This window comes from Dendropsophus ebraccatus, chromosome 12 (genome assembly GCF_027789765.1).
Source record: "Dendropsophus ebraccatus isolate aDenEbr1 chromosome 12, aDenEbr1.pat, whole genome shotgun sequence".
NCBI classification, from domain to species: domain Eukaryota; kingdom Metazoa; phylum Chordata; class Amphibia; order Anura; family Hylidae; genus Dendropsophus; species Dendropsophus ebraccatus.
The window spans coordinates 29,085,787-29,100,110 of NC_091465.1; the positions used below are offsets into that span (position 1 = coordinate 29,085,787).

At 43.0% G+C, this 14,324-nt stretch overlaps 2 protein-coding genes across 3 annotated transcripts in view; both read right to left on the reverse strand.

Annotated features, from left to right (window-relative positions):
* The window catches only part of PANK4 (pantothenate kinase 4 (inactive)), a 30,790-nt gene extending 23,494 nt beyond the window's left edge, over nt 1-7,296 (reverse strand). For both annotated transcript variants that reach the window (XM_069947841.1, XM_069947842.1), the window contains exons 1-4: nt 7,159-7,296; nt 2,290-2,372; nt 1,681-1,889; nt 952-1,135 (exon numbers count right to left, since the gene is read on the reverse strand). In XM_069947841.1, coding sequence (XP_069803942.1) covers nt 952-1,135; nt 1,681-1,889; nt 2,290-2,372; nt 7,159-7,276 — 594 coding nt within the window. In that variant the 5' untranslated portion in view covers nt 7,277-7,296. The remainder of the gene's footprint in view (nt 1-951; nt 1,136-1,680; nt 1,890-2,289; nt 2,373-7,158) is intronic.
* Nucleotides 7,297-12,245: 4,949 nt separating this feature from the next.
* HES5 (hes family bHLH transcription factor 5) lies at nt 12,246-12,967 on the reverse strand. The gene is made up of 3 exons (XM_069947843.1): nt 12,914-12,967; nt 12,628-12,793; nt 12,246-12,512 (listed from the first exon to the last, which is right to left on the reverse strand). The coding sequence occupies exons 1-3, from the start codon at nt 12,965-12,967 to the stop codon at nt 12,295-12,297; spliced, it is 438 nt and encodes a 145-aa protein (XP_069803944.1). The 3' UTR covers nt 12,246-12,294.
* Nucleotides 12,968-14,324: the final 1,357 nt, after the last annotated feature.

Here is a 14,324-nt window from a genome sequence, read left to right on the forward strand (position 1 = left end):
AGCGGCCTGTCAGCTCAGAGAAGCTGCAGCGCACAATGCTGGGAAGCAAGCAGAGGGTAGGTGAAGACCGGGAACATGGACAGGTAATGTATTAACTGTCTTGGGCAAGGGCTGCACGGATATCGCTAACGATGTCCGTGTAGCCCTTGCTAAATGGCTATCGGGGCGTGTAATAGGTCTAGTAAGCGAGTGCCAATCTAGCAAATCGGCGCTCGTTTACAATTTTGATCGGGCCCGTGTAATAGCACCCTTACTGTAGGAGCTGCTGGTTCTGCAGCCCCTGTAACCAGGGCTAATATGTAATCCCAATGAAATTAGGCTGGGTTCACACATTTTTGCAAAAAAAAACTAATGAAAAAAAAAACAGATGCAACTGTGTGCATTCCGTTTTGATCCGTTTTTCCATTGACTTCAATAATAAAAAGAAGGATCAAAACGGACACAAAAATGAGGTCGACCACGTTTTTGTGTACGCTAAAAAAAAAAAAAAAAAACTGATCCGTTTTGATCCCTTTTTCATAATGGAAGTCAATGGAAAAACGGATGCACGCAGTTGCTACCGTTTTTTTCATTAGTTTTTCATCCGATTTTTTGCAAAAAACGGATAAAAAAAACGGACTGCAAAAACATAGTGTGAGCTCAGCCTTAGACATGATCACCACCACGTAGGCTCCCGAGTCAGATGTGACTCCTTTGCCCTCTGCATGAGGCTCTCCAGCTGTTTCCAGCTCTAGATACAATTGTGCAAGAGATGTCATAACATTGCTGCAACCTGATACTAAGGAAACACCAGAGCACTGGAAATAGAGTAAAAACCATAGGTTATATTCTCAGTAGGGTTCTATACTATTCCGTCTGGCTCAATATCATCCAACACCAACTTACTAAAGTTTGGAGACCACCATGAAGCATAGATGATCGTGGAATAAAAAGATAGATATTAAAACTTACCTTAACTATAGATACACCGGAACCTATGTTAACTAGTAAGTAGGGGAAAATATTGGGGTGAGTGGTCTGAAAGCGAAACTCAGGATCCGCGTGCTTCACGTACACAAATGCTTCGTGAGGAATATTCTTTAGAACAAAGTTACAGCCCTTTATTAGACAGGTCATCTCATCCTCCTTGTCAACTCTAGGAAGAAAAAGAAATACTACTATTATGATTCGTCTCATAAGATTCATCTCAGGGCTTGTTCCTACCAACCCAAGATACCATGGAGAAGAAGCTGGAGAAGTTGCACTAAGTGTCCCCTCTGGTTCTCCGGAGCTGTCAACTCACTGAATCCCATGGCACAACCTTACTACAGGGGAACTCTGACGGATCACTGGTCATGTGATCACCATTCTCGCTCCTATATAGCGGTGTCCTTGATTGATGGGCACTTTCTATGACACCTGTATCCCTCTATAGGGAATATGAACCATGAGGGAGATTTATCAAACATGGTGTAAAGTGAAACTGGCTCAGTTGCCCCTAGCAACCAATCAGATTCCACCTTTCATTTTCCAAAGAGTCTGTGAGGAATGAAAAGTGGAATCTGACTGGTTGCTAGGGGCAACTGAGCCAGTTTCACTTTACACCATGTTTGATAAATCTCCTCCAATGGCTGTAAAGACGCATGCCATCTCCAAGCTCAATTCTCCCATAAAGCTACTCATCCCGAAACTAATTCTTACTTCAATCCAAGTTTCTTTTCAATCAAGTCTTTGAATTTGTAGGCGCCACCGCCAGTCGCCTTGATGACCTTTGTCTCCGTATTCACCAGGTGATCTTTGATGAAGTCCAGACAGGTTTCTATGTACGTGTTCTCAAATTTGATGAAGTGCAACCTGGCGGTTATCTCTTCTTGTTCTGATATTTCATATAACAATGCCTGATCAGCATCCTAAACAAAAACATTAAAAAATCCTAAAATATTGAATACATTTCTAACACATAATATACTTCATAGCAGAAGTGATTTACAACAATCTGACAAAAATCCAAGAAGTTGGATGCTGCTCTATGGAGTCTAGAAAAACATGTATACAGCCTATTCAAGTTCCGAATGATCAGACTCAAGCATTTTTTTTTAGGGTTTCCCCTCTGGTAATAATGTTTGGACCCACTGGTCTAAGGAATAAAGGCGGCTAAAACATTTCTTCCTCCACCAGTAATCTATCTGTCCTTTCCATATACATGAACATTCTGGTACGGCCAAACCTTCATGTGTCCTCTACAAAGAGGAGAGGGGTAGCCGCAGTCAGAAGGCTCTGCTTTATGTTGGGTGCAGTATGAGTAGTTACCTTTCCGGAGTGATCGAATGACCTGACTTTGGCGACCTTGTGCTGTACTGTAGAATAATAGGCCAACTTTGTTAGGGAGCCACCTGAGGGGGAAAAAAAAAAAAAAAGCTGATATAAAGGAAAATAAAATCACACCATCAGAATGCTCAGTGCTGTACAGACAATGTACGGATATGTAACAAACAAAGCTACAAAAACTATTAAAAATGCACCAAATAACACAACCTAAAAAGGGACAGATGGGATATTTATGAATATATACAGGCAAAGTGGTGGTGGCATACAAGTGATCTCTCCTCCCCCCCTTACTGAAATTACGCAAAGCTGCCCCAGCTGCTAAACTCCCACAGATCATACGGAAAACATTTAGAAAAAAAAAATAATTTGAAAACATTTCCAACATGGCTGCATTCTTTTAGCAACAGCGCCACACTATGGCTGTGTATGGTATCTTCATTCTGGGCTGACAGTGTCAGAGAGATGGGTCTGTGCCACCATCTGTGGTCACCCCCGCACAGCCTCAGCCCACCCTGATCTCAGGGTGCTCCTGTATCTTCAGATACAACGGTGTCCGGAAACTGCCGGAGACCCACCTCTGTTACTGTCAAAAAGTGCTGAAAAAAGATGCTGTTTACACGAGGACGCCAGATCACAGAGCATCGCTAAAGGTATGTAAGCAATGCTCATGTGGTCGGCATCTGGAAACTGGCACCATGAATATATACAAATCAGTGCTGTCAGTTTCCCCTTTAAAGCAAACGTACTACCAGGTACATCGCTATGGGCTTTAACATTAACAGATCGGCGCCGGCACAGGGATGTGGGTGGCCTGGTCCTTTTTTTTGAACCGCCACCTGGTTCCTAAGCACGGCACCAGTCTATTCCCAAGCACTGGCCCAGCATGAGCCCCCAGTCTATTCCCGAGCAGGCCCACCAGCCCCCAGCGTAACGAAACCTCCTCCCCTCTGTGACGTGGCTCCATTAAAAAGAGAAAGAGAATAGGGCACCGGTCTGTTAATATAAAAAGCCTATAGCAATGTACCTGGTGGTACATATGCTTTAACTTAAATCATTGCATCAAGAAACAAAATGACAAATCACAAACTAGAGCAAACATACAAACAGATCAGAAACTTAGGATAATTCTATTTCGTTCACCCCTAACCTAAAACCCTGGAGCGGCGTCCTCTACTCTAGAAATATTTCCCTTCTCACCCAGCAAACAAAGTTTACCATACTAGTGCCAGGAAACAGCCATGTCCCAGATTCTGCTGACATAGACGAGTACAGACACAGCGTGGCCAGCGGAGATAAACCTGTCACTTATGACTATTTATTAAGCGAACATGATGGTCACAGGGTTGGTAATAGGTCAGGATTGCTGCTATTGATCCATATTTCTCTAGGCTTCGGCTAAACTGCTAAAGTACAGCGCTTATAGGAAATATAAAATAGCTAGCAACCACATAACTATCACTAGGTCTCCAACCGTGTTGGAATAATTGAAGCGACTTCTAGTTGCTGTGCAACCTGAGCCTAAGGCTACAAACAGGCTTTATGGAGAGAGACGTTACCATTGTAAAGCATCTCGGTCACTTAAATCGACATGGTAATAGTTCTGATCAGTTGGGGTTCCTATGCTGTAACCCTCCCCCCCCCCCCCCACCCTGATGCCTAGATATAGCTGGGAGCAGCACTCCCCAGCTCGCCATTCAATCTGACTTTATGGGCTCAAGACCCTCACTGATCAAAATGTGTGTCTGCATGAAAACTGATTGGTCACCATGTCTTGCACACCTGAATTATTTTTCCCTTTAAAGTCAATGAGGTCCATGAGGTGCCATCTGTGTCTGCCATGTAAGGGATCAGGCAGTATTGAGTTTATAGTTGAACAAAGCTATGGAAAAGAACAATGCAGATAGGCCTAATTCTATATTTGTAAAATGGTGACCAGAGGACTGTGTTAGGAGAAGGTCATGCATTTCTCTTTAAGTACTGGAAGAAAAGCCTTACGGCTAAATAAAGAGCTGTAGACTTAGAAAGATTAGCTTTAGCTACCTGTCCAGATAGAATATAGGAGCTCTGATCCTTCTCTACTGAATGGTGAAGATAGATAGATAGATAGATAGATAGATAGATAGATAGATAGATAGATAGATAGATAGATAGATAGATAGGTAGGAGGGGCGTAACTAGAAAAGGCTGGGCCACCTAGAAAACTTTTGATTGGGCCCCCCCCCCTCTGCCACTGTAGGTAATCCCCCTGTTTGTTAGTCCTCCGCTCAGTAATTAGTATATGTTAGGCATCTCCCCTGGTATTCCGCCAGTAGATAGTGCCCCCATGGTAGACATCTCCCCTAGTGTCCCCCATGCTAGGCATCTCCCATGGTATTCCCCCAAAGATAGTGTCCGCCAAAATAGGCATCTCCCCTAGTATCCTACTCCCAGAACTGAGTGTCGCCCATGGTAGGCATCTTCCTAGGTGGTATGATGACAGTTCAGGAGGCCCAGTGTACTGCAGGGATGGGCCCCATAGCAGCCACTATGGCTGCTATAGTGATAGTTACGCCCCTGGATAGATAGAGAGACAGCCTGTGGCTGTATATACTGTATATTAGTCTCCGCTACCACAGACCAATCTAGGAGGAACTGACAGAGATGTCTATTTGCCAGGATCAGTCTGTGACCACTTCTTTCCCGTGAGATAGAACGTGATTTGCCCGCCATGCATCATACATTAGGCCTGGAAACCAAACCTAAGCACATCTTCTAACATGGCGAGTGGATTTTGTCCTGTCCAGTCATAGAGCCAAAAGTAGCAGAATTCTCAGTGACAAGATTGTCGTAGATCTTTGGAACAAAACGTATAAGTCCAAAGTAGACATCCCATTATAAATATTTCCTACCAAAATTACCCATAGACTGATAAAAATCTGAATTTAGAACCTTTGCCAAAGTTTACTAATGTTTTCTCTACTGCTACAGATACCGGAATTATTCTGTTTTTATATTACAAGTTACCCCCATCAATCCCAAGGATGGAAGTCAACTGTCCCCAAATAAATGGATGGACAGCATGCATAAGCATTTATTCACTATGGGACTTGTGAACATTGCTGAATGCTGCAGACCCATAGACAGTGAATGGAGTACTGGCCGAGGCTGCAATCCGCCATGTTATTAGTTTGGGGGGCAAGTGACATCTGCTTTCTGGATCGTGGTGGTCCCAGCAGTCCGCCCTCCCCCCACCGACCATCTAGTTATCACCTGTCATATGGATAAAGGATAACTTTGCATCTAGACGTGACGCCACATCTGGCTGGGTGTATTAGGTATACAATCATAGTAAGACTAAGGGCCCTATTACACGGGACGATTATCGTGCGAAAAATCGTTATATCATTCGAATTTTAAAGTGACTGTACCACCAGGCCCAGACTGAAGCACTGGAGGCAGGCCGACCCACCCTTAGTGGGAAGAAACCCCAGCCCCTCCATGACATGACTCCATTAGAATCAATGGAGCCCTATCATCGTGGGGCTAGGGTTTCCTCCCACTAAGGGTGGGTCGGCCTGCCTCCAGTGCTTCAGCCTGGACCTGGTGGTACAGTCACTTTAAAGATAATCGTTCTGTGTAATTGCAGGCAACGATCAAAAAATCATTTGTATGTCGCTGATTTAGATCTGATTCTAAAATCATTGTTAATCGTTTGCTGTAATTCCACATTCGTTCACTCAAGTTCCACATTTTTCCACTAATCGTTCAGTGTAATTGCACATTGTTCATTGTTTTGCTGGGATCAGAAGGAATAAACGATCATAGTAACAATCGTATCTAACAATTATCGTTCTGAGTAATATGGTGAACGATTTCAGGTTAACGATAAACAATCTAGTTTAGTCCTAGTGTAGTAGGACCCTAAAAATCCATCACAACTCAATGAAACCCCGTTATCATGGTGCAGCCGACCACATGACAGGGATCCCCTATTTAACACCCTAGATGCCACTATCTGGTGGTCTAGAAGACACAGTGGGCACCCACCACACGCCAAGCAGCTTCAGCTCCTGATCTGGCATCATCTCACATCACTAAGGGGTTAATACAGCCCCATACCTCAGGTATAAGGGGTTAATATTTTTGCAACTGTCTGATTTCCATACACAGAGGGACTACAGTATACAGCCATATGGCGATATATACTACCTACTGCACAACATATCGATAACGTTTATATATAAATGACTTATCCGAGTATGACGCGTATTATCCAAGGCGATGACCCACAGATCCGCACCAGGATTAACCCCATTATCATTCTATAGGGATAATCCAAGGCTTTTCCCTGCAGACTACACAGCAGGATGAATGTTCTGCACTGCTTATTTCCCTGATGCAAGTCAATGGGATATAACATACACAACCCTAATTATACATGGGAGCATAAGCTCCCCACCCCATTCACCTCCATTATATAACCATACAATAAGCCACACACACTTTACTGCTCTGCAAACTATTACAGCAGCTTGTTTACTTTCTACTTCACGTCCCTGCAGGGAATCCGAGGGAGGCATTGTGGGAAATGTAGTCCTTCGTACCATAGAACTGTATTATAACGTTTCACGTTCAAGACTACAACGTCCAGAAGTCCCTGCAGCCGCGGAGACAGCAGGTAGATGTAGTTCGATATAGACAGAGATTGGGCGCTGCGCGGTGGAAATGAACTACACTTCCCATAAAGCCGTGCGGCGAAAGGCAACATTATGTTAGAGGGGCTAACTTGCTAGAACTGGCAGGGTGATGGTATCTGTGGGTGACTGGGGTGGCAGTGTGCGGTGACCCGGGCGTTATGGGTGCGGCACTTACCGATATCTATGGCGAAGCGCTTGGCGTTCTCTAGGTTGCGGAATATTTCGTCAGCGGGGAGGGTGATGCTTTTGTCCATGCTGGCTCCACTCTTCCCTCTGCCTCCGCTCGCCGCCATGTTGGATGTCCCGCTGAGCCTTGCGCATACATTTGAATACGTTCTGCATAAATTATGATAATGAGGCGGGGCCTTGTATATATAGAGCCCGGCGTTGTCATAGTGACCACATCGGAGCTGCGCCACAGAGGTCACTCAGGGAACAGCTTGTCCTCATGAGTGACTATATATATATATATTTATATATATATATATATATATATATACATACATATATACATATATACATACGTATCTTTTGGCCGAACGGATGGTGAATCGCGCGGACTCTGAGTCCGCGCCCTCCGTTCCGCCCCCTTTGCACCCCCTCCCCGCCCTCCGGTGTACCCGGTGGAAAGTGACGATTTGCGAATATTTTATTCGCAAAACGCCCATTTGCGAATAAAATAATGCGCAAATCGTCACTTTCCGCCGAAAAACAGCTGTACGCCCATTGATACATGTCCCCCAATGAGTATTTAGTAATACAGTGGTGCTTTGGATTACGAGCATAATTCGTTCCGGAAATATGCTTGTAATCCAAATCCACTCTTAAACCAAAGCAAATTTTCCCTTCAGAAATCCTAGAAATGCAGACAATTGGTTCCATATCCCCAAAATTTTTATTATTCTTAATAAGATGTAAAACAGATGAAACAAACATTCAGAAACAGCTGAATATGTGATATTATAAGTTACTGTACAGTAATGGAGAGGATGGGAAACACAAGGGCTGACAGAGACTGCAGGGAACATGAAGGAAGGAGCAGGACAGATGTGGGCACATACATGCAGCATCTCTGTCCGGGGAGAGAGGGGTTACAGCTATGGAGAGATTACCTCCACAGTCCTGTCCTCTGATGTAAGCCCCAGCCTGAAGTGGATCTGCTATGATTTGGATAGTGAGGAAGACTTCCTGGGTCAGAGTACAGAGCTGTAGACCTTACTATGCAGACCGTTCCCCTCCCCCACTCCCCCTCCCACCCAGTACAGGGAGCTCTTAAACCAAAGCAATGCTCTTAAACCAAGTCACAATTTTGAAAAACTGAGCTCTTAAACCAAAACGCTCTTAAACCAAGTTACTCTTAAACCAAGGTACCACTGTACTTGTTAGTCAACAGCAGTGCTCCCCAACCTGTGACTCTTGAGCTGTTGCTAAACTACAACTCCCAGCATGCCTGGACAGCCGAAGGTTGTCCAGGCATGCTGCGAGTTGTAGTTTTGCATCAACTGGAGAGACACAAGTTTGGGGACAGCATTGCTGATATGGTGTATATAGTATACAGTGCAGATACAGTGTATATAGTATACAGAGCTGCCTGCTATAGTACTGCCAGCATTGCTGATACAGTGTATGTAGTATACAGTGCTGCCTGCTATAGTACTGCCAGCATTGCTGATACAGTGTATATAGTATACAGTGCTGCCTGCTATAGTGCTGCCAGCATTGCTGATACAGTGTATATAGTATACAGAGCTGCCTGCTATAGTGCTGCCAGCATTGCAGATACAGTGTATATAGTATACAGTGCTGCATGCTATAGTGCTGCCAGCATTGCAGATACAGTGTATATAGTATACAGTGCTGCCTGCTATAGTGCTGCCAGCATTGCAGATACAGTGTATATAGTATACAGTGCTGCCTGCTATAGTACTGCCAGCATTGCTGATACAGTGTATATAGTATACAGTGCTGCCTGCTATAGTGCTGCCAGAATTGCTGATACAGTGTATATAGTATACAGTGCTGCCTGCTATAGTGCTGCCAGCATTGCTGATACAGTGTATATAGTATACAGTGCTGCCTGCTATAGTGCTGCCAGCATTGCAGATACAGTGTATATAGTATACAGTGCTGCTGCCTGCTATAGTATTGCCAGCATTGCTGATACAGTGTATGTAGTATACAGTGCTGCATGCTATAGTGCTGCCAGCATTGCTGATACAGTGTATATAGTATACAGTGCTGCCAGCATTGCTGATACAGTGTATATAGTATACAGTGCTGCTACCTGCTATAGTACTGCCAGCATTGCTGATACAGTGTATATAGTATACAGTGCTGCCTGCTATAGTGCTGCCAGAATTGCTGATACAGTGTATATAGTATACAGTGCTGCCTGCTATAGTGCTGCCAGCATTGCTGATACAGTGTATATAGTATACAGTGCTGCCTGCTATAGTGCTGCCAGCATTGCAGATACAGTGTATATAGTATACAGTGCTGCTGCCTGCTATAGTATTGCCAGCATTGCTGATACAGTGTATGTAGTATACAGTGCTGCATGCTATAGTGCTGCCAGCATTGCTGATACAGTGTATATAGTATACAGTGCTGCCAGCATTGCTGATACAGTGTATATAGTATACAGTGCTGCTACCTGCTATAGTGCTGCCAGCATTACTGATACAGTGTATATAGTATACAGAGCTGCCTGCTATAGTACTGCCAGCATTGCTGATACAGTGTATATAGTATACAGAGCTGCCTGCTATAGTACTGCCAGCATTGCTGATACAGTGCATAGTATACAGTGCTGCCAGCATTGCTGATACAGTGTATATAGTATACAGTGCTGCTGCCTGCTATAGTATTGCCAGCATTGCTGATACAGTGTATATAGTATACAGTGCTGCCAGCATTGCTGATACAGTGTATATAGTATACAGTGCTGCCAGCATTGCTGATATGGTGTATATAGTATACACTGCTGCCTGCTATAGTATTGCCAGCATTGCTGATACACTGTATATAGTATACAGTGCTGCCTGCTATAGTGCTGCCAGCATTGCTGATACAGTGTATATAGTATACAGTGCTGCCAGCATTGCTGATACAGTGTATATAGTATACAGTGCTGCCAGCATTGCTGATACAGTGTATATAGTATACAGTGCTGCCAGCATTGCTGATAAAGTGTATATAGTATACCGTGCTGCATGCTATAGTTCTGCCAGCATTGCTGATACAGTGTATATAGTATAAAGTGCTGCCGCGTGCTATACTGCTGCCAGCATTGCTGATACAGTGTATATAGTATACAGAGCTGCTGCCTGCTATAGTGTTGCCAGCATTGCTGATATGGTGTATATAGTATACACAGCTGCCGCCTGCTATAGTGATGCCAACATTGCCGATGTAGTGTATATAGTATACAGTGCTGCATGGTATAGTGCTGCCAGCATTGCTGACACAGTGTATATAGTATATAGTGCTGCTGCAGCAGAAGTGTGACGCTCCCATTGTTCTGGGCTGCCATGTGATCACCAGCTTCAGCACCACGAGAAGGGATTTGTTGGTTATTCTACAAGTACTGTTGAACTGCACTTTTCTTCTCTTTTTTTTGCTCAAATGCCTTAGGCTTTCCAGGCATAATGGGAATTGTAGTTTTGTAGCTGGAGGGCCAAAGGTTCCCCATCCCTGTCCTATAGGATGGATGTCAAACTTGTGGCCCTCCTACTGTTGTAAAATTACAATTTCCATCATGCCTGGGCAGCTAAAGTTTTTACTTTGGCTGTGCATGCATGATGGGAGTTGTAGTTTTGCAACAGCTAGAGGGACAGGAGTTTGACACTCATGCTTGAGGACTATAAAAATTGTGGAATTGCTGGTTAAAGAGGTGTTCCCATCCAAGAGTAATGTAATGCTATGGCTATGATACATTAACACTTTATAATCAGTGAGAGTAGTCCCTCTGGGACCCCCACTGATTATATGAATGAATGTGATACAGTACTAATGTAGGTCTGCATTCTCTTTTCTCTGCACTCCTGTGCTCATGACTGAGTATGGAACCACAACTCAGCCCCATAGAGCTGGCTGCAATCCCCTAAACTGCCAATAGGAGCACTGTTGTACAGACACCAGCATTGTATCCTCTTCATTCTCATGATCAGTGGGCCTCTCAGAGGTCAGCAATATGACATCACTTTGTTATATGGAAATACCCCTTTAAGGATCTCCCTGGTGAATAATTGAATTTAAAAAAGTGTATGTACCAAAGATACCGTTAAGAAGAAATTCACACCAGACATGAGGGAATACAGTTTAGGGAATATTTTATTTTTATTTTTTCGCAATATTCCTTTTAGTCTTTTGAGACCATTAAATCACAGTTTCTGTGTACAAAAACACTTTAAATACATATTCATCCCCAATGAAGGAAAATACAATTCAATACAAGTAACTACCTTGGCAGTTACCCTACAAAAATATTCTGTACCGAGTCTTTTTTAAAACAAAAAGTCTAGTTTTTCTTTGTAAACAGACGAAGATTCCTCAGAAAGTCTGAGAAATACTTCATCACATGTTAGAAGACTTATCCTTATAAAAGATACATCATCCTCAGAATGCTCCGGAGACGTCTCCAGGTAACACGCTGACTATAGGACCCATTGGGGTACACAACATCACCTCAATAGCTTTCTCCTTGGAGAATACAGTATGGATGCTTAGGCACTTATGAACAAAGTTACAGACATAATAAGGCAACCTATGGCTTAAGACGTCTTGAGGATCCTGCATTTCACAGAAACTAAATGCCAGGAGTCGTCAAGCCGCCTCATATACAAAAAAAAACCTTTGTAGAACAAATACACAAAACTTCATAGAAGTAGTAAAATCACAAAATATTGGATCGTCCCATTAGGAACACTTAAGGCAACATTTCTAGAAATCTTATAGAACTCTTCATAGGAGAAACACATAAGAATGTAAACCATTCTCAATAACCTTCCTTCTACCGCAGGAACTTCTTAGAAGATACACTTTGTAGAATGAGCAGGACTACTGACGCCTTCTTCAGGACTCTGACTGCTCTATGTGGTTATATAATAACCTCTTACATGTTGCAGGGCAACGTAATGTCCTCAATGCGTAAAAAGTTGAGTACTATTTCAAGGTATCCATAGGATAACATGACACTCTTCAGGAAGTAGTCTCTTTTGGACGCTGAAGACCTCTTTTTCGTTGTATCCAAACGTACTTTAGTAGAACACAGTTCTGTACTAGAAGTCCAGTACTTATGCAGTCCTCTGGTTTACCACGGCCTCCAGATCTTAGCTGGACCACCCGACAAGGTGGCTTTTTTCTGGTCAGGATTATTCTGTGGAACCTTCAAGTGGTTGAGCAATTGTTTTTGGGTCTCTCCACCTGTTGGGTAGTGACATAGGAACTGCATTGCTTCTTTGACACACCAAGAGTAACCTTGGTTGTAATCCTGCTGCAGACGTTCTACAGGGATGCTCTGTGGTTGATCTGGGAATAAACCATAAGAAAACAGATAAGTCTTCTATCCAAAATTTGGATTTTTTTGAGCAATATCATTGTCATAGATGTAAGATTTCATGATGAGAACTATGACTCAGCTCACCTTTTTGTTGTTGCAGGTAGCTCACTGCCATCTCCAGTATATCGGCCTTCTCCAGCTTGACATTGGGCTGTTGCTTGTTGAACTCTTTTTCCAATAGGAGTTTGAGTTGCTCGATGCTGTTATTAATCCGATCTCTGCGCATCTTTTCCACAATGGGTTTTCTCAGCTAAAAATTGAAATAATACAAGATATAAGTCAATCGGTTCACACATAGACCATAGCAAGCAATATATTAGGAAAATAAATTGCACAAGAGTCAAGAAATGCGGATAAGGTAAGAACTTACTTTGTTTTTTTCCTTTGGGGAGAGGTTATCCATAGCCATGTTGGTGGGTGCCATGCTTAGAAGAATACAAGGAGCTGCTGAGCTTCCAGAGCTGAGCGAGAAGTGATCTGAGATGTGGAGCTAGGGCTCTTCTATTTATACCCCCGAGCTTGCATACAAAAGCATGAGTCCCTTACTTGTCAGACTTTCCCACACTCACATAGCCAATACATGCATTCAGCAAGACAATAGAGGAGGCATCTATTACAGCATGGTAAATTGACTGTGAATTGCCTGAGGATAATACCCTGCTCCCAGCAGAGCAGGTGGAGAGTGTGTTATACAATAGAGACAAGCTTTAGAATGAGGTGGGAGAACGTGGGAAAGGGCTTCCCATCGTTGGAATCGCACTGCTTCCCGATGAGAACATGGACACAGCAGTATGCTGCTCTTTTTTGAAGTGTGCCAGTCACACATGTTCACTAAGAACAGATGTTGTAGAGTCGGGCACACATCCTGGATAAAGTGGCTATAGGTAATCATAAAACAAGATAAACCTTAAAGTAACAGTATAAGGCTAAACACACAAGGCCAGAATTGTAGAGGATTTTATCTATGCGGGGAGTATCTACTGTGATCTACAATACAGGTTATAGAGGAGAATTTACAACTTTCTATCATATGTTGCAATTTATTATTATTATTTTTTTTGCGCCATGTCAATTTTGTAGATTTCATTCATTTCTATGTAGTAAAAAGTGAAATCCAGGGATCTGGAAGATTTCCTTAGCTAGGCATATTATAAAGCGAATCGGTGTAGTTGTCTATTTATAAGATATACGGTATGTCCATACCTGGGAGATAACCAGGTCAGATGATCACCCACCATTATACTCCACAGGACTTTAATTCTTCATTCCTTTTGCAATATATTTTTTTATACTATGAGACACGTCTCAAGTTGGGATCACTAGGTGCTGAGACCCCCCCTCCATTGTTAGTATAAGGGGTCTACTCGCTCTGCTGAACACCATGTCCTTTCAGATGATTATGACAATATATTGACTGTTCTTCAAGGAAATAATAAAGCCAAGTGCCCAATGTTTTTTCCAGTGGTGGTGGCCTCAGGTCCCGTAACTCCAAAGATCACATATGAGGACATCTATGATTTGTCAGGAGTTGTATAAAAGACAGCAAGACTTTATTCTAATCATATATAGGTAGAATTATTTTATCAATTGCTGTAATGGTAAAGATGAACCCATACTTCATAGAAATTGGACCCAAAGAAAAATAACACAGTATAAAGAGTGAAGAGTCTTGGCTCAGCTCTTCTGACTACTGAATAAGGGTCCTGTTCAATGGCCTGATCAATACTGTAAACAAGCGCCTATCTGCTAGATCGGCGCTCGTTTATTGGGCCTATTACACG